General features: G+C 53.5%; 3 protein-coding genes across 11 annotated transcripts in view; 2 read left to right on the plus strand and 1 right to left on the minus strand.

Moving 5' to 3' along the window:
* The window catches only part of ARL3 (ARF like GTPase 3), a 32714-nt gene extending 32094 nt beyond the window's left edge, over nt 1-620 (minus strand). For all 3 annotated transcript variants that reach the window (XM_087765357.1, XM_087765356.1, XM_087765355.1), the window contains exon 1: nt 485-620. In XM_087765357.1, the coding sequence (XP_087621483.1) occupies nt 485-487 (3 nt within the window). In that variant the 5' untranslated portion in view covers nt 488-620. The remainder of the gene's footprint in view (nt 1-484) is intronic.
* Nucleotides 621-673: 53 nt separating this feature from the next.
* On the plus strand, nt 674-6671 carry SFXN2 (sideroflexin 2). Of its 5 annotated transcripts, none has more exons than XM_087764968.1 (12): nt 674-760; nt 1549-1807; nt 2082-2252; nt 3363-3461; nt 3605-3680; nt 3758-3843; nt 4566-4626; nt 4698-4764; nt 5329-5378; nt 5688-5737; nt 5990-6037; nt 6442-6671. In XM_087764968.1, exons 2-12 carry the CDS (start codon nt 1647-1649, stop codon nt 6539-6541), a joined length of 969 nt encoding a protein of 322 aa, XP_087621094.1. In that variant the 5' UTR covers nt 674-760; nt 1549-1646; the 3' UTR covers nt 6542-6671. The 5 variants fall into 5 exon arrangements, with proteins under 5 accessions (XP_087621094.1, XP_087621098.1, XP_087621097.1 ...); XM_087764972.1 differs by having other exon boundaries at nt 703-811; XM_087764969.1 differs by lacking the exon at nt 674-760 and adding an exon at nt 767-811 and having other exon boundaries at nt 1574-1807.
* Nucleotides 6672-10727: 4056 nt separating this feature from the next.
* The window catches only part of WBP1L (WW domain binding protein 1 like), a 61074-nt gene continuing 47835 nt past the window's right edge, over nt 10728-23966 (plus strand). The window contains exons 1-2 of one of the 3 annotated variants that reach the window (XM_087765493.1): nt 10757-10858; nt 21022-21081. In XM_087765493.1, the coding sequence (XP_087621619.1) occupies nt 10772-10858; nt 21022-21081 (147 nt within the window). In that variant the 5' untranslated portion in view covers nt 10757-10771. Of the gene's footprint in view, nt 10859-21021; nt 21082-23966 lie in introns of all 3 variants that reach the window. The other 2 variants (XM_087765494.1, XM_087765496.1) reach the window with 2 other exon arrangements.

A 23966-nucleotide genomic window follows, 5' to 3' on the forward strand; every position in this document is an offset into this window, starting at 1 on the left:
ACGGAACCAACTCCAGGCAGGCTGATGCCATCCCATTAAGGGCCCCCCCGTAGCATCTTCAAGCCTCCCAGCCCCTGCCAGGACCCGACTCAACCCCCCCTTCCCGGGTCCCCCATAGCCTCCAGTGCCTGCCCCGACCCCCGCCCCCGCCAGGGTCTCCCGTGGCTGGAGGCCCCAAATTCAGCCCGCCCCAGCCCTAGCGGCACCCCCACACACCCAGGCCCCCACGCCTGACTGGATGCCCCTGCCCTACCAGGCCGCCGGTGCCCCAGGCCCCCACACCGCCCCGGGTGGGCACCCCCGGTCCCGGTGCTCCCAGGCCCGCCAGCCCCCCGGCCGGGCGTCTCCGGTCCCCGTTATCCCACGCTCCTCCGCGCTGGGCGCCCCCGCCCCGCCAGGCCCCTCCGGTGGGCGCGGCCGGCCCTCCACTGCCCGCCGGGCCCGGGCCCCGTCCCCGTCCCGGCGGGCCCCCCGCCCCACTCACCATCCTCTGCGCGGCTCCGGGGTTACCATGGGCAACTGCGTCACACACACGCCGCCGCTACGCACAGCGTCAGCGCTTCCCGCCGTACGTACGGAACGTGCCGACGGCAGGCGGGAGGGGCGGAGCCCGACGCCACGGCCCGCGGCCAGCCCCGCCCCCTCAAACGGCGCATGCGCACAAGGGGCCACGCTGCCGGGGCGGGGGGAGGAGATGGGCGCGGCCGCTCGGGCCTCTGTGATTGGCTGAAGGCGGCCACGCGGCGGAGCCCGGGGGCAGGTGAGGGCCACGTGGGCGGGAGACGGCGAGCGAGGGGTCTGGGGACTGCAGGTAGGGCCACGTGGGGCCGCGCGCGGGGCGGGGCGGGGCGGGGGCGTGCAGTGCCGTGCCGTGCCGTGCCGTGCCGTGCCGTGCCGTGCCGTGCCGCGCCGTGCAGTGCCGCGGGGCGGTGTGCAACGCAGGGCAGTGCCGCGGGGCAGTGTGCAGTGCTACGAGCAGTGTGCGGTGCAGTGCAGTGTGGTGGGGTGGTGTGCGGGTGCAGTGCCATGCAGTGCCACGGGACAGCGCGGCGCAGTGCCGCCGGGGATGCAGTTATCGGTGGGGCTGTGCAGTGCAGGCCCAGGAGGGTGCACTGCCACAGCGGGTCCAGGCAGCGCGCTGGGGGGCACGCAGCGCAGGCATGGGAGGGTGCAGTGCCCTGCCATGGGGGCATGCAGTGCCACTGGGGGACACAGAGGGATGCAGTGCCGTGCCCTGTGCACACGGGTGGGGGGCGCAGTGTAATGCCCCGGTGGGGAGCACTCGCAGGGCAGTGCTGCACAGCCCTGCCGAGGGGGCGAGCTGGGCCCCGCAGTGCTGCGCAGCACGGTCCCACCCCAAGGAGGGGGTGCCAGGCGCTGGGGGGGGCAGTGCAGGTGGGGGGACCCCATGCAGGCAGGGCGGCATGTGAAGGAGCGACCTTGCTGCAGCATTCGGCGAGCAGCAGGGGTGCAGGAGGCTCCGGGGCTCAGGGCTGCTGAAAGTCCAACTTTCCCGTTAAATATAAACCTGCCACCGCTCTCACCCAGTTAACCGCTCCTGTGGCTGTGGCAGGCTCGCACTCAACGGGCAATCGCGACAGGATCCTCCCGAGCCGCCTTCTCCCCCTGCCCAGACCTGTGCTAAAATGGCCACCATCCCCCTTGGCTTCAACATCGATGCCCCGCGCTGGGACCAGAGCACCTTCATGGGGCGCCTGAAGCATTTCCTCAACATCACCGACCCGCGGACGGTGCTGGTGCCGGAGGAGGAGCTGGACCGGGCCAAGGCCCTGGTGGAAGGCTGCAGGTGAGCGGCCCAGGTGCAGCGGGGGCAGGTGCCATCCCCGTGCCCGCGGCCATACCTGACCACCCTGCGGGGCCACGGGGGGTCGGAGGCAGTCGTTTCCCAGTGGGAGCACTGGAACGTAACATCTGTCGGAGGCGGTTTTGGGGGAGTTTCCCAGGCTTCTCCTGGGAGCATCAAGCTGGGACAAGTTTCCCTTGTGGGAGACGTTTCCTCCGCCTTTCATGTTTGGAGCCTGGGGCTGCGCGGCACCCCCTGACGGGCTCTGGGCTTGCAGGGCCGGGCTGGTGCCGCCGGGAAGCAGCGAGGAGCAGCTGCTCTACGCCAAGAAGCTATACGACTCGGCCTTCCACCCCGACAGCGGTGAGAAGATGAACCTCATCGGGAGGATGTCCTTCCAGGTGCCAGGGGGCATGGCCCTCACCGGCTGCATGCTCCAGTTCTACCGGTGAGCCCCTGGGGAGGCCTGGATGAGGATGCAGCCCTCACAGCCCCCAGCCCCTCAAGGGGTCTCGGAGGGCTGGGGCACAGCCGGTCTGCCTCCTCTTGGGCTGGCTGCTGCCCGAGGCATGCCCATGGCTGCTGCGCCTGCCTCTGTGCTGTGGACAAGCCTTGTGTCCCCATGCCCTGTCCCCAGCACCCAGCCTGTGGTGGAAGCATCACGGATCCTCCCAGCCCCAGGCATGGCTGGGGACAGTCTCGCTTCACGCTGAGCTTGGCTTAGCTCAGCTCAGCTCTTCCTGGAGCCCCTGTAATGATTAATGCGGCCAAGTCCTGTGTGGCTGCTGCTCTTGTGCCATGGACCATAACGGCCTCCGAAACTGAGGACCAAACGTGCCCCCAGGCCAGGCTGCTCCAGCATCCCCGGCCCATGCTGACAGCACCCTGCATTTTCCTTCTGAAATGGCTGCTGGGGGCGGGTGAGCAATCCTGTCCTCAGCACAGAGGACATGTGGGACAGACACTGCCTTTCCCAGTGGATCCCCGTCCCATCCCACCCCTGTTTGCCAGATTGGTTTGCTGGTTGCTGGCGAGGTCCAGCATGGGTGAGGGAACTCTCAGTGCTGATGGGTCTTCCCAGCCCATCTCCAGCCTCCTGCATCCCAAAGCTTGCTCAGACCCACATCTCCCCGTGTCCCCTCCTGCCACACCTCAGTGTCCCTGAGGCACTGGTGGGAGCCCAAGCATCCTGGTCACCCCCAGAGCTGCCTCTGTCCCCATGTGCCCCCTCCTTCCTGCTCCCATTGACAAAGGCTTATCTTAGCCCAGCAGGATGGCTGCTGCCCTGCTGGGAGCTGAGTCTCCCACCCCTGGCCAAGCACCCCTCAGGGCTGGGTTCCCTCCTGTGTTCCCCAAAGCCCCGTGGCAGCCAGGACTCCTGGAGTCATTTCCCAGCTCTGCCACTGGCTTGTGGCTTTGCCCACAGTGCCTCAGTTTCCCCGGGAGACACAAGGGTATCAAGGCCATCTGGGTTGTCCCTCTGCCAAGCCTGGCCACAGGCACAGGCCAGGTGTCCCTGACAGACCTCGGGTGCTCTCCCGATCCCTTCTTTCCACAGGACAGTGCCTGCCGTGGTTTTCTGGCAGTGGGTGAACCAGTCCTTCAACGCCATCGTCAACTACACCAACCGCAATGCTGCCTCCCCCATCTCACTGAGGTGAGTGTGCTCCCGCGTGGGACAGGGACCCTCTGTGTCGGGACCCCCCGATGCCCCATAAAGACCCCCTGTTCCCCATCTTGGGCACCAAAGCAACAGGATTGATGAGTTGGTGTTTCTTTTCTTTGCAAATCACTGTCCAGGCAAATGGGGGTGGCTTACGTCACGGCCACCAGTACAGCCCTGGCCACTGCAGTGGGACTCAACCTCTACACCAAGGTACGCCGGGATGGGGCTGGTTGGGGCAGCTGGCTGCATCCTGCCCTCCCGCCCTGACGCTAGCCTGTCTCCTGCAGCGAGCCCCCCCCTTGCTGGCCCGCTGGGTCCCCTTTGCAGCTGTGGCTGCTGCCAACTGTGTCAATATCCCCATGATGCGGCAACAGTAAGTGCCACGTGTGGCTGGGGTGCTCGAGGGACCCAGCTCCCTCCGAAGGCGAGCTGGTGGCAGCCGCGGTCCCGGGCTGCCTGGGCGCCCTGCCGCGGTTCCCTGTCCCGGGGGCTGGAGGGGATGGGAGGATGGGAGGGAAGTGATGTGGGGTCTGCACATTTGTGGTTCCAGGTCTCTGGTGGAGGGTGCAGGATGGGGTGGCTCAGCCTTGGAGGAGGAGGGGGATTTGGGGATGAGGATAGCCATTTTGGGGTCTGGGCTGCAAGATCCCTCAGACCCAAAGGTCTTCTGCGTGTGATCGTGGGAGAGCCCCAGTCCACGATGTCCTGGCGCTGGGACCCCCTAGATGGGGCCCGTGTGCAGACCTGTGCCTGCTGCTTGGGATCCCCCATGGGTCATGGCAATGGGGAGGTGCGGTGCTGTGCCCAGGGACTGTCCCCTGGTTTGGCTGCAGGTCCCAGGCGGGTGTCTGTCCCCCGGACAGCCGGGCCCTGTTTGCAGCCATGCCCTGAAGATGGCAGCATCGGCTGGGCTGGGGACTGTGGCACCCCGGGGCAGTGAAGCCCTGTGCCCTGGGGCCAGGACTGGTGTCAGCTGGGGCTGCTGTACCAGCACAGCATGGGGGACCCCTTGGCACCACTTCACCCCATTGCTGTGTCCTACTCGAGACTCCTCGGCCATCCTGGCCACCACTCACCACTGCCTGTCCCCTCCAGGGAGATCATCAATGGGGTGATAGTGACAGACGGGGACAACAACGAGCTCGGCCACTCCAGGGTGAGTCTCGGGATGGGTGTCCAGGTTGGGGCACGATGCGGTGGGGGCTCACCCACTGCTCTTGCTTGCAGAGGGCGGCGGCGAAGGGCATCGCGCAGGTTGTGGTTTCCAGGATCACCATGGCGGCACCAGGCATGAGTGAGTGCGGGGTGGGAGGGTTGGGGGCCAGACCAGGGCTCCCCCAGGACCTGCCACGTCATGCTCCCCTGCCTCAGTTTCCCCCTGGGAAGAAGAGGGAGGGTGGCCCTGGATCCCAGGTGGCGTTTGGTCTCATCTCACTGATGGAGCTGGTCCCCCCATCCTGCCATTCCCATCAGAGCCTCCCGAGCTCCCAGCCCTCCCCATCCCAACCCACAGCCCGTGGGGGACGTGGGGTGCTCCCGTGGTGGTCAGGCCCCATGAGGACACCTCTCGCACTCTCTGGCCCTGACTCCTCACCCCACAGCCCCACATTCCCTTGCCCTTGTGAGACCCTTGCCGTGCCGCAAGCCCAGCAGGAGGGATGGGAGCACGAGGAGTACAGACCGTGCTGCCTGGACAATGGATAGATGGGGGTCCCAAGCCAGATCCCTGCCGTGAGCAAACACCCAGCAGCCCCCAACACAACCAGCCGCTGCCATGGCCTCCAGGAGGAACGTCCTGCTGGGGCAGCCATGTGGGCTGGCTTGTTGGGGGGCCCTGACCTCTTCTTTCTGCACCTAGTCATTTTGCCCATCATCATGGAGCGGCTGGAGAAATTCCCCTTCATGCAGGTGAGCCCATGTTTCTCCTGCCACGGTTTTCCAGTGAGTCCTGTGGTGCCCCAGCCCTGCTCCCCAGCTGCCAAGATGCTGGGAATGAAATGGGAGGGTTGCAGAGCCTGGCTTGCTTTGCCCCCTATTTGAGTCACCGGTACACCAAAGGTCTCTCAGGTGACATGGAGAGGCTGCGGGAGGGTGGCAGGGGTCAGTGGCACCCCGGAGGTGTTGGGCATTCAGCCTTGTGGAGGGGAGAAGTCTCCCCACACCGTGAGTGGGGCTTGTGGTGAGGCTGGGAACTCACTCATGGCTCTTCCCTTGCAGCGGATCCGAGTTCTCCACGGGCCTCTGCAGGTGCTGCTGTGCGGGGGCTTGTAAGTATCTCGCTGCTCGAAAGCCCCTGGGTGCCCAGAGTGTGGCTCTGAGGGGTGCCTGAAATCAGCCCAGAAAAAAGACCTCTTTCCCAGCAGGGGATTGCAAAGCTGCTTCCCTTTCAGCCTGGGCTTTCCCCAGTTATTGGGAGTTGTGGGGCGTGAGCAGCACCTCTTGGGCTGAGATCCCTGCAGCCGGGAGGCAAATGAACTGCGATCCCCAACACTAACGCTCAGCTCTTCTCTGTCCCACAGCCTCTTGTTCATGGTGCCGGCAGCCTGCGCCCTGTTCCCGCAGAGATGGTACCTGTCCTGCTATTTCCCCCTCCTGTGCGGGACCTCGGGAGCCTTCCTCCCCCCTTGCTCTTCTCTGCCCATCCCAGGAGAAGCATGACAGGCACCCACCCTTCAACCCGAGGCAGCGCCTGTCTGTACACGCTGGTGCCCCAGGCAGTAGGAGAGTGTGTGCCTCCCCTGCTCTGCGGGCTCTGTGCTGGGAGCAATGGGACCCCCAGCCCCATGGGCAGCTCTCTGCCCCCCATTACTGGGAGCCGTGGATGCCAGGGATGAGTGGTGGGTCTTAATGTGAGCCTGCAAGATGCCAGGGACTTTAGGGGACCTCGAATAGCAATGGGAAGGGAGCGTGGTCTGACCAGTGGTCAGGGAGGAGGACTGTGGGTCTCAGTGTCTATTCTGTCTCCCCACAGCTCCCTTGCGGTGGCTGACCTCGAGCCAGAGCTGCGTGACAGCATCATGGCCAAGCACGGGGACAAAGTGCTGTACGTCTATTTTAACAAGGGACTGTGAACAGAGACTACCTCGGGAGCCATCGCACGCCTCCGGCCCCTTGCCACCACCAGCCCACCATCCCCTGAGCAGGGCTCAGAGGCATGGTCCAGCCAGATCTGCCCCCCAGCCCAGCACTGTCTCTGCTGCCTCCTTCCCCTGGAGAGGCAGGATCTGGCTCTGCGTGCCCAGCTTGCAGCACTTTGGCTTGTCCTGAGCCTTCCCCCATCTGGCTACTGGCCATGTCCCTGCCTCCCCACGTCCCTCTTGCCCTGGGTGATGGCTGCGCTTCCCATGCCTTCCTCCTGCCCTGCGCAGGAGGATCTGCCCAGCCTGTCTGAGCCTTGCGCAATCACTGGGCTTGGCCCCACAAGGCATCAGGCTCTCTCCCTTGGGGCTCAAAGCACAGCCCTACCTCCGAAAGCAGGTGCCCTGCCATCGTACCAGGAACCAAACCACGTTGCTGCCTTAAACCACCACAGTGGCCTCTTACCAAGAGCTGGATCACGCCTTGCCAGGCTGGAAGGAACCTGTCCCCTCTGCACAGGGAGCACACCAAAGTCCAGGGACCAATGCTTGGACCATGCTTTCCTTGCTCTCAGGTTCAGGTTTTATTCATTTTGCGATTGCCACAATCCAGGAGAGAAATAGCTAATTGTTTTTAAGCTCTAATTTTTGCATTCTACCCATTCCTCTGAGCATGAGAGCCAGCCGTCACCCTTGTCCTGCATCTCACTGTCCCCACAGTAGGACCAAGGACCTTGGGGGACAGTCAACTCTGGGCCCCCTTGGACAGGGGGAAGGAGACACAGGAGTCACAAAGCCGTCGGGGCGTTAACTCGGCCTCTGAACAGCAACACTGCAAATGACAGAGAGGAGGGTTGAAAAATAAAACACGGTGATTTTTAAAAAACAGCTGTGGGTTCTGCTTTGGCTGGTCTCTGGGTGTCTGCTTCCTTGGGCAGGGCTGGTATGTGGATCTCACGCCTGCCTTGAAAGGGAGAGGTGCAGGCTCTGTGTCTGATCGGGCACCAGGGTGAGCATCAGCACAGGGGCCAGGAGAAGGAGGAAGAGCTGTGAGGCTCTGCGAGGGCTGGCACAAGCCCTGAAACCCTTGGGCATCCCATACAGCCTTCCCCAAGAGGCTCTTGGGGCTGTGAATGGTCCCGAGGCAAGTGACAAAGGGAGATGACAGTGCTGTGCTCATGGTGACTCTCATCCCATTGGGGAGACTGGGGGGATGACACTGGGTGGCCCTTCCTTTACCCATGGGTGCTGTTTGTCGTCTTGGCCAGGCAGCGTTTTCATGATGCTAACCTGCGTCTGCCACGAGGCCTCTCCCACCCCAAAGAAGAGCAGCTTGAGTTTGCGGCAGCCTGGTTTTGGAGGAGGAAGGAGCCCCAGAGTTTAGCCCAAGTCCTGGGCTAAAGTCCCCGCCCTCAACCAGCTGCGTCCAGACTCTCTGCTTGCTGATGAATATCCCTCGGTGGGACAAGCATGTTTCTAACCAGCCATATGACGTGGCTGCTCGGAGAGCCCCATGGCCCAGCAGATGGTCCGTGCTTGTCCCTCCAGCCAGGGATACGTGTCAGATCCCTGAGGGCAGCAGCATCCCCGCATCAGCCGCGTGCCCAAGTGGAGACACAGGGTCTGCAGCCAAAGGGCTTTCTGGCATTAACCACTCTGCTCCTACAGAGAGCACAGCCAAACCCAAAACGTACTTCTTGAAGGGCCAAGCTGTATCCACAGCAGGTTTGCTTCTGCCCAAGCTGCAACAGGCAGAGGATAATGTCTCCAACCACATGTAGGTACAGCTAAAAAGCTGCACAAGAGCTCTGAAATAATTAAGAGGTCAGCGGAAAAGTGGGAAAATGTGTTCAAACTTGTGCATCTGTTCCCTGGGCATTATTAGATCTCTTGTTAATGCGCAATTAAAAGAATAGATAAGCACATGAAACGAAAAGATGTCACTCCTGTTGGGAGTGGGAAGAAGCCACAAGGAGACATCTCTGCTCCCTGCTTTTCTTAAGCTCCTTAAGTCAAGCTGCTCTTACCCTACATCCAAAACTCCTTTGAGCACTTTCAGAAAGGTACCTGTAGCAGCCTGGGCTGTATTTGGGTCCAAGGTGCCTCTGGCACGCTCAGGAGCATGGCAATGCTTGTAACATGATGTGCCACAGGACCCTAAAACTGCTTTTCCCCTGCGCGTTGCAGCCACGGTCCTGCTGTTGACCCTTTCTGCATTTGCACTGCTGGGAGTCCTGGCAGGGCAGGGCCAGCGATGCCAGGACACCTGAAGCCAAGTTTGGGACCAATGGTGGGAAAGCCTCAGTGTTTTTTTCACTCTGTTTTTCCTGTCCCCAGCCATACCAGAGGGGCGATGGAGCAGGGGGACCCTCTGAAGGGCTATTGCCATCTCATGCCAGCTCTCACCCTGCCCTGGGGAGCAGGATGTGGTGCAGCTCGTGGCTCTTGGCCAGAGGAAGAGGGTTGCTCCGGGCTTGGAGGACTGGCAAGTTGGCCAGCGCCATCCTCAAGCCAGACCCCCCCCCCCCCCCGCCGAGCTTATAGCAGTGGATTCCCTCTTCAGATCGACATGGATTTATGCCAGCTGACAGTTTAGCTTAGCGGGGTTTCTAGGTTTCTAGGTTGTAGCTGGAATCTCCCCTGGAGGATTCAAGTCATCTCAACAGCTCACGTCGCTCTAGTGTCGGGAAATGGTCACTGCAGCTGGTGCCTGCCTGCACTCTCCAAAACCACCGTAACTCCCCAGCCTGCCTTGGTCTCGCTGGGGAGCAGAGGGGTCGCAGCCACACTGCAGCCAGCAAGTCCCCATGGGTGGCTACGGCCAGCCCTGCCTCCATTTCCCATTGCCACAACAGGAAGGAAACCTCATTGCCAGGAGTCAGAGCTGGACTCATCCCTGTTTGGGAAGAGCTGCAAGTGTTAATTGGTCTCCAGTGATGAGTCACACCTGATTTGGGCTTGTCCCATGCTGCAGTGCACTCTCAGGCTTCCCCCTGCTGTGCCTCTAATTTCAGGGCTAGCTGGGAACAGGAATAAAGCTCCTTTAATAGCTGTGCACGGCCGAAATGTCAGTGCTCCAGCATGTTTACAACCTCCCTTCAAATGATAAGCAGACCAAAGACGTCATGTTGGGCTGCAGCAGAGCCTGGGGAGGGGCTGGGGAGGCATGGGAGGCTGGAGGTCTCATCTGAGGCATCAGCAGCCCCAGCAGGCAGGCTTGGCTCACTGCTCCTTGCCCAAAGGCTGGTGAACTGGCTGCCTCCGGAGAGAGGAGCAAGCAGGGTGCACGTGCAATGGGTTAACATCTGCCAGCCCACGCCAGCGGCAGGCGGTTGAGCTGATCCAGCGGGGTTAGGTGCGCCCCAAGTACTGCCCTGATTGAAAAACGCCAGGGTAGGAGATAAGCTGCCAAGTCGATTATTTTTTTCTGGCTTTTCTTAATGTGTTATCTGAGCATCTGATAAACCCCGTCATGCCAATCCGGCATGGAGGCTGCCCGGCGCGCAGTGGTGTAGAAAGCCTCTGCCACTGCCCCAGAAACACGGGACGCGCTGGGACCCGGCCGTGGTGGGAGATCCTCTTCTCCAGGCTGCTCCCCTCTCGCGACGGGGCTGGCACCGACACGTGGCTGCCCGCCGGGCGCCTCGAGTCCAGCCTGGTGCCGCTGCCGCCATTTCAGCACGCCCTGCGCGTCTGGCTGCCCGGTGTGCCGCAGGCCCGGGTGGGCGGTTTGGGCGTGGGGCTCTGTGGGTGCACTGGGGAGGAGGCCAAGCGGGGATCACAGTAAGCGGGTGCGATCAGCTGAATGGGGGACGAGTGACAGGCTGCCATTGGGGTGTCTGGGAGGCCACAGAAGGCTGCCCCCCCTTTTTGCAGTGCCCAGTTCTGCCCCCGGGGGTGCATTGCACTGGGGGTGCAGGACCAAGGGGCAGCCCCCCCACACCCCTCTCCAGCCAGTTCCGCCACTCACAGTATGGCAGTCCTCGCCCCACTCCAGGCTCCCTCCCCGGTGCGCCACACTCAAGATGGCAGCTCCTTGCGCGCAGACCCCGCCCCTCCCGGTTCTGCCCTAAGCGACAGCGCGCTGAGCCAATGGCGACCCAAGCGGCGCTCCGTCCGCCCAATAGGTGATCGGCTGGGGCGGGTCGGGGCGCGGGGTGCCCCCTCGGCTCCCGTCCCGGGCCGCAGTCGGGCTGGGGAGGCGGGGAGCGGGGGGTGGGGGGGATGGCGAGGAGGCTCCGCGCCGCCATGGCCTTGCTGCTCTTCCAGGCCCTGCCCGAGGGGCTGCCCGCCAGCGTGGAGCCTGCCCAGGTAGGGGCTGCCCTGGGGGGTACGCCTGGGGGAGGGGGGGTGTGTCTGGGGTCGCGCCGTGCCGGGGGGCTGTGTCCCTGGGGCGGCGGGCCGGCTGTGGGGGCCCCGCAGGCCCGGGGGACAGCGGCCTCCGGCGTGAGGGGGGTGGCCTTTGGGGTGGGGGGTGAGGCTGGGCTGGCAGGGGCGGGAGCCTGCGTGGGGTGCCGGGGGCTCTTAGTGCTGGGGGAAGGGGGTTTTGGGGGCCCGGCTAAGGTTTGGGGAGCCCCCTTGGCCTAAGTGAAGCTGGAGGAGATGCAGAGACCTGAGTTTGGGGGTGCTTGTGTGTCGTGGGGATGGAGAGGTGGTGTAGGGATCGAGGTATGGGTGGCAGTGCCTCTCGGAGGTGCTTTGTACGGCAGGGCAGCTGCAGGACGTGGGAGAAAGGTGTCTGATGGTGGTTGACTGGAGGTTATGGGAAAGCTGGCTATGGGGAGGGCAGGAGGCTTGAGCTGCAGGTGCGTGGGGGCCTGCGGATGGAGGTGCCTGTGGCTTTTGGGGGTGGCGACAGGGAAGAAGGTGGCCTGGGAGGGGCCGGGGCCGGACGAGGTTTGGGATGAGCTGAAGGGTGGCTGTGGCGCAGCTGGCCAGAGGACCGGGGTCGGCAGGGCCATGGGACTGGCGTGGTGCTGCACGGGGCAGGTGAGCGGGTCTGCCCGTGGCAGGAGCTGCGGTGGGGAGGTTGGGTGCCAGCCTTTGCGCAGAGGGAAGGGAAGGAGCAGGTTTCAACTGGGATGAGGGGACCTAGGCCTTGTCTTTGTAGGCTCTGAACACCCGCTTACTACCTTCTTCATGCCTGGAAAGGGTTTTAATGAAGTTGACGCTCTTTTCTTCATCTCTTTACTCTGTTTCCTGTCTGTGCTGCAATGTGTACCATTCAGATCTCCAGTGATGTTCTTGGGTCCCCAAGATGCCTGTAAACCTCTCCCAGCTTGATCTGTATGCTCAGTGTCACTCGGACAGGACTGTACTAGGCCAAGCAACCTGTGCACGACCTGGATCTTACTGTTCATGGAGTCAAGATGTCTTTTTCACCCCACGTAGAACATAGATTGAATATGATGACTTCTGATTTGATGTGGTGTATTACTTGTAAGGTACAAATTATAGTCTGCATTTGTTGAAGGTCTGAGCCAGAGAGATGCTGATCTGTGACTGTAGGTCACAGATGCTGTGGGTTGCACGGTGCTTAATGTCACAGGAGTGCAGATGGGAAGCATCCCTTCTGGAAGGGATCCATTGAAATACTTCCCAATGCTGCTGCAGGAGGAGGAGGTGAGAAGTTTGTCTATGACTACAGATGTTATCCCTCTTTTGAATTTTCTTCTTCTTTTCAGGGTGCTGAGAGCACCAGATCTACTTTAAAAGCTGTGTAATTCCCTGTTGGTAGTGCCATCCCAAATATCCTTCAGCCGCACCAAGGCTAAGGGCTGTTGCTCCCCTCGGGAGCCAGGTGCAGGATTGTGTTGAACCGTGTGTTTTCCACATTGTCTCAACTGCATTTAACAGATGGAAGTCCTAGTGCTTGCTCCATTTCATCTGTGAGCCGAGATACATAAACTAAGCGTGTATAAGCACATCTCAGGTCCGTTTTGCTCTGTGGTTGTTGCGGTATTCCAGCTGCGAGCAGCGGTCAGGTGGTAGGATTATCTGTACAGAAGCTGTGAAAGTCTTCAGCCCTATGCATGCTAATAAAAATACCATACCATACCTGCTTTGAAGACTGTGAAAGATGCTTCCTGCCTTGTATAGCTTAGACATTAGTCAAGGAGCTGGTAGAAGAAAGGAACAGGAAATAGAAAAGGAGGAAAGGAAAAAGGAGGAAGGCGTGGAAGCAATCATACAGCTAGGTTGCTTGTGGAATAGTTGCATATGTGACTTGTGGATATCCTCTCCAGTCAGTGCACCAGAAATAATCCTAAAATAATAAGTCTTGAGTGGTACAATACGTGAGAGTGGGGGAGAAGAGCTTTGGCGGCCTATGTTTTCTTTAGAGCACTTAGATATGGATGCATCTTTTACTCATTTTCTTTTCATAGTTTGTCTATATAAAACTCTTGCGGTTTATTTTAGATCTTAAATGTAGACTGTCTATCAGAGGGCTGGTATTATCTCACCGCATACTAGAGATTGACAGCTACCCACTCAAAAATGACAGTGGTAATGTAGGATCTTGAAAATGAGCATGTAACACAACTTTGTCTGCTTTGGTGTTGCTTTAGAGCCTCATTTCCTCAGAGCTGACGGGCTCATAGAGAAGAGCTGCGATGGGGCAGTGCTGGACTTGGAAGATCTCCGCACCGAGGGTTCCTGTGTTTCTAGCTGAAACCCTGACAGCGTTTGCCTCTTGTCCTCTCCAGATTGTTGCTGCCCTTGCTGCCTCTTGTGACTGATGCCTACTTCCATCTACCTTGCAGGCATCTGCTATGCCCTGCTTGCTTCTGCTGTCAGGGAGAGCTTCTTGTTCAGGCTCCATGCCTCCTTGCCTGTAAAAACTGTCCCGCAGACCTGGTGGTCTAAGGCTGGGAGGTGCTGCAGGAAATGTGTCCTCTAAATAATTCAGGAGGTGGAGCTGTACTGCCTAGCCACACTGAACAAACATTCCCGAGAACACGCTGTACTCTGCAGGAGGGTCTGAATTTTCAGGTTAAAATAAGTCCAGGCTGCCTAGGATCTTCAAAGACCTTTCCTTTAACTAAGACTTGTTTGGGGTGGTGGATGGAGGAGAATGAAGATAATTAGCTCATCGCCACCCTGAGTCCAAGTTGTTTAACTGTCTCCATGACTATTCATTGCAGTTTCACTTGTAATCAGAGCACAAAACTCTGTAATCTGCAGTTGAAGCATTTAGCAGTAGATTATGGGCAGAAATATTGCAATTATGTAATAAAATCAGGATAAACATCACAGGAAGAAGAAATCTAGCCGTGTTCAGTTGCGACTGTAAACATATAGCCTGAACTGCACACCTTAGCTGGGTGTTCCCCTCTCGGCTTCAGGGAGAAGGAAGTGAGGAAATAAGAAATTAATCTATTTTAAAATGAGCTTGATCAAATTTGTAATGAAAAACTTCGCACAATAATCATTTTTCTATTGTAGTTGGTCTCCACAGGGCAGAGTAAAGGTTATTTGACCGCCTTAACTATCTGTCTGTTTCCCACGCCTGCAGCTTAATTATCACATAGTTTTCTCAACTGTTGTTTTCTTTAAAAACAAGAGATTTAAGTGAATGTTAACTATGTGACAAGTCTGCGGAATCCGTCTTTCTCTAATAAGGTGGTTTTGAGCCAAAATCTGACAGAAGCATGCTCTTCTTAAAGACCGATTTCATCCCAAATTAAAGAGTTTGCTTGAAGTACTGTGACTTGAGGGATGATTCATCACATGTGACAAAGAGGACGGATCCTTGCTTTAAGGAAGAACTCAGCGTGACTGTCGCTGTGGCTAACACCCCCGTAACACAGAGTTTCTGTCCAAGGCTGTGCTGTAGCTGTGACCACAGCTCTGATTGCACCAATATGGAGTTACAACGCTTCATCCAAGAGTTTGGCTGCGTTTAGGCCCTTTCAGAGCATCACTTCAGGTAGTTTGTGGAATGAACAGCAAAGTTTCAATTATCCTTGTGTAAGAGAGGCTCATCTCTTCATCTGTAAATTTAAGACAACTTTTTTGATTAAGGTAAAGGTTATTAGTTGCAACTGCATTCTGTGTCTTCTGAAATGCATCGGGGTCCTTCAGGAGGAGAGCTGCTTATATAACTGGAGGATATATTTTGTCTGCCATGATATCTTTGTCTGTGACTCTTGGTTTTTGGCTTGCTAATTTCCACAGTTTTGGCAGGAGGCAGCAGAGATCAAAGTACGTCCTGTACTTGCTCAGAACAGGAACCTCTAAATAACTGTGCAGATTGGATTAAGGACTGCTCGTACTGTGATGATTATAACACTGTGAACTCCGGTGTCTCATCTGTATAGCACGCTTTCCTGCTGATTAAATTTTTTTTTGTTTGTGAGTTGCCCTCACAATTACACACAACGGTGTAAGAATTTCTTGCATCTCTGCAGCTGGGCAGCAGATGGAAAGCCTGGTCTGAAAGTGGCCGATGCATCCTGGGGAGGAGTGTGATGGTTTTCTTCAGGATAGTCAAAGCAACTCTGTGACTGGGACCTGTCATTGCCTTTCTGAGAATTTTGTTGCCACCTAAATGTTAATTAACAAAAATATAACACTGCCTTAAGAATAAACTTGGGCAGCTTTTGAGGAGTTGTGCTGTGCTGCAGGGGAACTTGGAAAGTTTCATCTGCCAGAGTTGTTTTGATATGGTTGGGGATTTTTCCATCCTCCCAGCCTCCCGAGCCAGGCAGGGTCGGGCCAGGTCAGCCTCGTCTGGCTAGCGACAGCATCAGCATCCAGTACCGACAGTCCCCGAGCGGTGGCTCTGCTGGGTGCAGTGCTGCTGGGTGGCAGGGATCCTGCCCGAAGTGGTGATACCCCGTCGGCCCTTCTAGTGAGACAGAGGGATGGATGCGCTCAATGTTTGGCCACATTTCAATGGCAGTTACTCAATCCTGGCTAAAACACCCATCGACCCCTCGCTTTGATTCCTAGAAGTGCTGCTCCCCTAAGCGTCTTCAGCAGTCGCTTTTCTGCTGGCAAAAGTGGGAACTGTGCTCTTTTATATAGCTCTGTCAGCCTGTATTAACCCAGTGTTATGCTGAAGTTCATCTTTGTCTGTCTTTCTGTGGTATTAGAAAGGCATTAATGTAGGTAACAGTGGTTGTTTCTTTGTAATCTGAAAACACATGGATGTCCTCCAAGGTTATGGGCAATATATTTAGTAAATGCAAACCGCCCACCTTTTCTTTTTGCCTTTTTTTCCCTTTACGTCATGTTGGGAGGACTGGCAGGATTGAACAGACATTAGCTTGTGGCAAAAAGTTAGTGATGGGCTAGTGATCTTCTGACCTACTTCTCCATGCAGGGCTGTCTGTGCTGTGCCCTTTGGTCGCGGCTGTGCCTATGCAAACATCTCCTTGTCAGGCATGTCCTGCAGTTTTAGTAACGCTGAGCTACACATGGCCTTTTGTTCTGACTCCTGACAACGTGCATATGTGGTGCTGGGTTTGGGGATGTTCCTCTAATCTGAGCTGCCCTGTTTTACAGGGTACAGGGTAAGAATTTGCCCTTTCCGGTTAGCTGCATAGGAATCTTCTCAGCTTATTAATGCATTTATTTAACTGGTGACTTTATGGCTGCACACGTTCCTGTCTTGCATTTGTTTCAGGGGGCTCATGAATCCAAGATGACTGGGCAAGCTGCTCCTGCCAGGGTTGCGCTGCTGTTTTTGCAATATGGGGGAAAGGACTCGGCATGTCAGAGACATCTCAAAAGCAGTCTCTGAGGCAGGGCCAGTGACAGTCTCGGCAGGGCCATTAGTCATGGCAGGGCAGAGATGCTCATTGCACGTTGCAGGACAACCTGATTGCGCCAGGTTTTGGTCTGTGCTTCCAAGCTGGAAGGAGGCGAGCACAGGGTGTGGGACAGTACTCCTGGATGACTTCATGGAGAGATGCTGATGGGGAAGTCAGGTCCCTCCTTTCCCCTGCTGCCTTGTGTGATTAGAAAACCCACAGCTAAAAAGACAGGTCTTGAGATGCCAACACCTGGGTGCTGTGGCAGCGGAGTTCTGACAGTCGATTGCCTGCATGGCTGAGCATGTGAACAGTGCACGTAACAAACACGCCTGAAATAACAGCTGGCTGAAGAGAACAGGCTTGCCAAGCAGGAATTGCATGCCCGTACCTTGCCTGTGAGAAGAAGCGTGTTGGCAGTCACAAATGATGCTTTTCCATGATTTTGCAGATACTGTTTGACTACAAAGGAAGGCTCAAGGTGCGGCAGAGACCTGCTATTTATCTGCTTGCACAAGGAGGAGCTTGATTCTCCTCTAATGATGTGATTATCAGTGGGATTGCTGCCCCCAGTATTATTTTTAGATGACTGCTATAGTCTCTGCAATGGCTTGTGAAACTGTAATGGAGCGCTTTGCATGAGAGGCCTTGCTGGGTGCCAAGTGAGGTGATGCTGGCAGAGTGATGCAGCAGACCGAACCATTTAATGCCAGTGTGGCCAGTGCTCCCTGGCATGCTGTGCCCTGAACAACACCTGCAAATAGAAAGGAGAGACTTTATTTTGTGTGGAGGCAGCTTGTGGTGCTGCTGGTTTGCAGGCCTCCTCCACTGAGCCAGTATCCATCCACCTGCCACCGCCTGAGGTTGGTCCAAACCGGCAAGAGAAAAAAGGATGCGAGACCTGGGTCGTGTCGAGATTTAGATGCAGTTTCCTGACTCTTTCTTCTTCCCAAGCGCTTTTATGCCAGCATATTGTAAAAAAAATCCAATCACTGACAGTGCACTGGCAGCTTGCTAGCAAGTGACTGCCTGAGCATGGAAGAAATCCCCAGTGCATCAGGGGACAGAGCTTTTGCCATTTAAAATGCTGCTGGCCTCTTGCTGATAATGGGTTGCAGAGGTGTAGGTGGGTATGGCAAGCAGCTACCAGTACTGACAAGCCGCAGGGTACTGGGTTTAGGGAAGATGGGAGAACAGGGACCTTTCCTTTTCTCATAGGGGTTCAAGACCTCAGGATCCTGAGTGCAGTCCTTAGGACTAGCAGAGGAAAGAGTTCGCCTAAAGAAAGGAAAGGTCTGCTAGCAGTAAAGAAAGGGATTCTCCCTTCTTCTTTCCTCTTTAATCTTCTGCGTTACTATGAGGTGGAAGTTTCTTACTTCTAGTGGTGATGTGTTTTTATTTTATCTCTGGTTCTGGTGTGCACAAGGCGGTGACAGAAATTTCAGAGGCAACTCAAGAGCAGAGGTCCACGATTTTTTGAGATCTGGGAGGGATCATGATCAAAGCAAAAACTAACTGTACCTTGGCTCTACTTGAGGCTGAAGGAGCCTGTCAAGATACTCATTTGCCAAAAGTCCTGGAGTGGGACAGAGAGTGACTTCACCTAGGAAAACGGATTTTGTTGATGCAAAGAAGATAGTTCACAGAGGGAGGTGAGCTTTATACAGTCGTCAGTATAATTTTGAAGCTACTGGCCAACTTGAACCAAATTTGATAGGAAGAGACCTCAAAGGCATAAGATTTCAACAGAATTCCTGAAAACAGATAGGCACAGAGAGACCTTAAAGAAAAAACAGGGGAGCATCACTGAGTGAGAAGCTACAGTTGCGAGCTTATTAAGCACTGGGAAATTTGCAAGTCTGTGATTGACTGACTTGATATATGCCCTAGCTTCTGGAAAAGCTTCAATTGGAGCTCACAGTTTGCTAGCCTGCAAAGTCAGTCAGCCTTGTGGAACAAACTGATGGGAGGTCAGCGTTACGGAGCTCCAGTGGTTACAGAACTACTTTTATTTTTCTTTTTTGTCTCCTGCTGGCTGAACAGCAAATTGAAGGGGAAAAGGCTGATAAGCTGTAGAAACAGTTATGAAGAGTGTGTTTTGCCAGGAATCTCATCAGCCATCTTGAGCTTTCCCTGTGTAAAAGGTGTCGAGCGTTGCCTGTTGGAAGCGGGGAGGAAACTCGACCATTAACGGCATGCTACTAGATGGTGCAGAGGCTTTTTTAGTGAGCAGAACTGATTTACTCTTTTCTCTCATGTCGTAGCACACAGATATGACCAGCAGGTCAAGTACTGCTGTCCACAAAAGACTTCCCCCCCCCCCCCCCCCCGCCCCTTAATATGGAAATGGAGCTCATAATCAAGACAGTCTGGGATAATGCTGTCACTCAAACAACAGTGTAATTGTGGCAGCCACACCAGAAGCCTGATATGGAAAGAGTGCAAAATATGCAGAAATACTTACCCTTGCCAAGCCCTGTATTCCTGACTCTTTGTAATAAGCTTTTTCTTTGTTAATACTGTATCAGTAGTTGCATGGTTTTTTTTAAACCTCTTTGTCTCTGTGTGATCCTCTTTAAATCCCAGGTGGTGGATGATGGCCAAGAGGAAGCTATGGGAGCTGCATGTCTTCTGCCTCCAGCAGAAGATCAGGCTGTTCCGTTGCATAAAATATCCTCCGTGACAGCCATCCCACTGGTTGTGGGCAGAAAATGGGTCCCACAGAGCTAGCAGCCTGCTGCAAAAGCACCTTTTAGAGCTCTCTGGCTGAGCTAAACAAGAATTGGGAGTGACTGGTGTGGAATGAAAGGGTTAAACAGTGGCTGGGGTCAGTCTGAGCCAGGAGGTAGGGGAAAGGCTGGAGGAGGTGGTGGGCATTGTACAAGGGTGTTGTACAGTCTGGACAAAACCTTTTAAGAAGGCAAGGTATCTTCAAGACCATGATAGTGGGCTGACTTCATCTCATCCTGTGTATCAATTGTAATTGTATTGGGAAAATTACCAAAAGTGCTTCTCCCTCCCCTGCTTTTTGGGGGGAGAAAAGACTTTTCTTCAGATACGATCTGAAAGACCTTTACTCTGTGCTTGGAAAGCATTTAATGCAGCTACCTGAATGCATGTGAAGGTCGTGACTCGTGTCTGGGTCTCTTGTGTGATGAATTCCTCCTTCCCTTACTGGTTGTCTCATTTGACCGGTTTTCAAACTGAATGCTGAAGAGGAGGAGGAGGAGGGTTGCGCGTGTATTGTGTTGTCTTCAAATTACCTTGTCGTTTTGACTTCTGTCTTTTCAGAAGCAGCAAACTTCACAAACAGCTTGCATTTGACTCTCCAGCCTCCTGTGATCTGAAGCTTAGATAAAACAGGCTTGCAGACATCTGTCATTGCTGATTGTCTCCATTTACTGACACTTAGCACTTGGACTCTGACAAAGCCTGTCTGAAATTGCAGTGTCAAAAATAAGAGCTCTTAATTTATTTTCCTCTGCTTTTTCTAGCTGTATTGTTTTCTCTTTGTCTCATTGTTTTGCTCCTTTTCCCTACCCATCTTATTAGGAAATTTTTGCATCTCACATACTTCATTATTGAATATTGGTCTCATGTTTGTGGCTCATTGTTTTAGCGAGTTTCTTGCTTTTCTGCTCTGTCCTTGTATCTCTGTACTTCCCAGAGTATGTGATCATACTAAACTACCAGAGAGCGGTTAGGCTGTGGAAATGAGTCGGGAGTTTTCTTCTCCTCAGACCCATTTTGTGCTCTTGGGTCCGTCCCTTGACTGCAAAGTCCGAGCATAATCCTGGCATTAAAAGATGAATTCAGGAAGTCTGGAGTGATTTTGCTCTTCATAGTATTGTTTTCCGTTCTGAAACCTGTAGTCTGCTTTCTCTAGATGGACTAGCTAAAGAAGCAGTCCTTCTTTATTTTCAGCATGCTATCTATTTATTGAGAAGCATTGTGCCAGGAAAACTTTAGATTAAGGGACCAGACAAATCTGTTGTTGCCTGGTTTCACCTTTGCTGGCATGTAACTTCAGGCTGATAGGAAGTGTAAGGGCTTGCTGAATTCCTTGCATGGACAAAGCCCAGACAAATATCCTTTTTTTTTTTTTTTTTTTTTTTTTTTTTTTTCCCCACAACCTTTAACAGAGCAGATAAACTTTGGGGAACAGAAAGACTGGCACTGATGGTTTCTTGTCTGTGTCATATTATCTAGCAGTGTGTAACCAAAACTCTCATTGCTATGATCTTACTCTAAAAGATTTTAGAAGCACGACCAAGGGATTAAATATATTCAGTGTGTCCTAATAAAACAGGACTAAATTTGTGTATGTAAGTGGTGAACACTTTGGCTTTGGCTTGAGAACGCAGAGATCTGCAGGGGAGGAAAACGGCACTAGACAAGACGTTCACAGTGGCCTGGCTGGGTGCTGTGCCACTTGCATCTTGATCTTCTGGAACCAAGCAAATGGAGGGTGTATTTCTGCCCATGAAACCTTGTGCCTTGCATGAGTGTAATCTGAAGGCTGGGTGAGCTGCTGCTGTTGATGTAGCCATTACCACGCTGTTAATACAGAAAAAGTTAATTTTACAAATCTGGAAACCTTAAGTTCTAGTGGCATTTTACAAGTTGGGACAGACTCTTAAATGAATGACCCTAGATTTGTTTGTTTGTATCCTTGCTATGAGAGCTCTTTTTATCACTAGCTCTTCTCTTGTACAGGCACTGCCTGCCAACAGTTCTTCTGAAGCCACTTTCCTTTCCTTCAGGACAGGGTGCAAGGTAAAACTTGTTTATGCTTTTAACTAATGTCTTTAATTAAAGAAGTAGGCTTTAAAAATATTGCTCTTACCTGGTTCAACCCATTAACTTGTTCATTTACAGGTTTTACACTGCTGCTTGTGTTTGTTGGCTTTTTCCCTGTCCTGACAGTAGGCATCTTGCATATTCTATAGTGGTGAGGGCTCTTGAGGGTGAAGTGGTAGTTTACTTAACCTGAAGGATTAGTGCAAAGGTAAACGATGGAAAAAAAGTGTTTTCAAAGGAATTTCTTGGGTTTAGTTGTTGTTGGGTTTTTTTTTGTGGGTAAATTTATAAATATTATAAAAAATAATTATTTTAAAGTGTGCTCCTGATTCCTTCCTTTGACACACGAGTACTTTTTGCCAGAATTCTTCTGATCCTGGCTTACCTCATGATATTAAGAAAGTAATTTCACATTTCTCATCTAAAATGGGGACATTAAAATGGTGAATGTACTATGACCTGTGGTTTTTTGTATCAAAATATTGGGAGATTGTGTGGTACCAGGTGTGTAAGTACTGCATAATTTCCCTCTGCAGCTGGAGGTCTGGATGAGAGTCTTCAGGTCTAAATTATTAATTGTTAACCAAGAAACTCCTGGTTTTCTTCTGCAAGGTTTCGGTCCAAAGGTTTTCAATGCCCTCAAGTACTATGGTCAACCTTTACCTAATTGTTGAGATACAGTTTTATTGTTCTTGGCTTCTTCTGTACTCGAGTGGGGACTGTTCTTCTATTTGTCTGGAAAGCATTACTGTAAATAATCAACATACAAAGACACATGAGGATCAAGCTTTTGTGTACCTCACAAATTGCATGTGCTGCGTTTACTGCATAGAAAATGAATAGTCCAAGTGAAAGCTTTTCCTTCTTCGCAACTCTCACTTAATTGGTTCTGTAGTGAAGTCAAGAAGTTGAATTTTTTGTATCATATTCCCCCTTGGAGGCAACAGCACGCGGAGATGCAGACTTGGGACTAAACCAGCAGGTTGAGTGAGCAGAGCTGCGAGATGAGAGCGAGCTTGCTGAAATGCAAACACAGAATCTGAAAAGGGAGTACAGAACCCAAACTGGCAATGCAAACTGTTTTGATAGCTGCATTTTGGCTTGAAAAATCCTCAAATGCTTAGAACAGGGTAGTGTCTTTTCTAGACCTTTGAACTGCATACCAAAATCTTCGGATGGACATGAACCACAAGGGCCTGCCATGCCCACCTTGGAGAGTGAAGGGGAGAGGGAGCCCGGAGCAGGTTGCTGGCAGGTCCTGTCTATTGCAGGGTGGTGTTGGGCTGCGCAGGCAGAGTGGGTGGCTTCCAAGTGCCCCCGAGATGTGGACGTCAGCACGCACGCTTGCCTTGCTTTCTTTGGCAGCGGGGAATTTGACTACCCAGCAACCCAGCTGCTGGGAAGGCTCAGACATCTGTTTTAAGTTCTTTACAGGATGGGATACTTATTACAATACCCAACCTTTCTGCAAAGAGTAAGATGATCTAATGTGTCTAAGGAGGACATTTTATATTTGCACGCTAAAAAGACATCCTCCATTTCCAAACAAGCACGTGTCTTGCATCTATTTTACATTGCACCTTTCACTTAGGTGATGAAATGAACCCTCTAGTTTGACTTCCTAGTTCTGTAGTGCTAACCTGTCTCCATCCCCAAGTGCTTGGGCTTTCCATACAGCAGAAGCCTTTCAGATAATCCTCTTGTCCTTCTGCAAAGAGGGAGCAGGGTACTTCTGCGTGGGTGGTGGGTGTTCATCCTTGCATTTGTTGCTCATTAAAGTGAGAGCTTGTTCAGTTTGTGTCAATAACACCTTTGATCCTCTTATTTAAATGAGAGAGTGGGTGTTCTGCAGAAAAGACCTCTTTAAAGTGCCTTGCAAGGTTATGCCGCTGCATGATGGTTAATAAAAGTTCATAAAACCATATTAGACCGGAGACTACGAATAGTTTCCCAAGTACAGTTCTCTATATTGTAGTCTGCAGCAAACACGATTTATTCTCAGCTGATTGACCTCATGTGGACTTGTGCCTGTGTAAGTAGCAGCTGAAATCAGTGGTCTGAGCACTAATCTGCAAGTCGCAGACAGTAGGTTATTATTTAGTGAGAACGCTCCGCAAGTCTCTTGCTGCAGAATTTTCATTCAAAAGGTCACTTCCGTGAGTTCGTGCGCAGCTGCATTTAATGTTCTTTCTCAGCAAGGCAGGCCACACTGGAGAGTGCATAATTATAATAAATACAACTTTGTTCTCAGCTGAAAAATCCATCTGAAATAAATTTTTCCAGCCCTTCCAAGAAATGCTTTTAGTAAGATAAATAAAAGCAATTCTTGCAGATTTCACATTCATTCAGCAGGAATGTTGGTGGGTGTAGGGTGCCTCCACTTAAGTCACTCATCACAGTGCCTTCTGGGCTTTATCAACTTGTGTATTCAATAGCTGGCTAAGGGTAGCATTTGCAAATTGGGTTTCTCGCAAACCAATTAAACCCAAGTTCATTATTTCTTACTTGGTTTGAATCCTGGTTATTACTTTGAGCAAAATTGTTCTTAACAGCAAGGACAGAGAGTTCAGTTAGACTCTCAACTTGGGCAAACTTTAAACAATGCTTTGATAGGTGCATCTGTTTTTAGGGACATGCATGTATTTGTACAAGCTTTTGTGGCTTTTTTTCTGGTTGGTTCTTCTGTGTAGTCAAAGTAGATTTGTTTTGTTTTCTTCTGTCTTCTATTTCGCAACACTGGAAATATTGAAGAAGTCTCTGCATAAATACAGAAGGAAAGTTAAGAGAGTTTTTTTCGCCTGAACTTTTAAGCAAGTATTTAAACAAAAAAATCCCCTCTTTGCTTTCATCTTTCAAGAGAC

Source organism: Nipponia nippon, unplaced genomic scaffold (assembly GCF_047370975.1).
Source record: "Nipponia nippon isolate SJK-2023a ecotype South Korea unplaced genomic scaffold, ASM4737097v1 scaffold_3, whole genome shotgun sequence".
NCBI classification, from domain to species: Eukaryota; Metazoa; Chordata; class Aves; order Pelecaniformes; family Threskiornithidae; genus Nipponia; species Nipponia nippon.

Excerpts from the sequence above, each read along its gene's own strand:
- SFXN2 (XM_087764968.1), top strand. The coding sequence starts at position 1,647 with ATGGCCACCATCCCCCTTGGCTTCAACATCGATGCCCCGCGCTGGGAC. Across the intron at positions 2,253-3,362 it reads TGCATGCTCCAGTTCTACCG|GACAGTGCCTGCCGTGGTTT; the intron begins GTGAGCCCCTGG and ends TTCTTTCCACAG. Across the intron at positions 3,462-3,604 it reads GCCTCCCCCATCTCACTGAG|GCAAATGGGGGTGGCTTACG; the intron begins GTGAGTGTGCTC and ends ATCACTGTCCAG.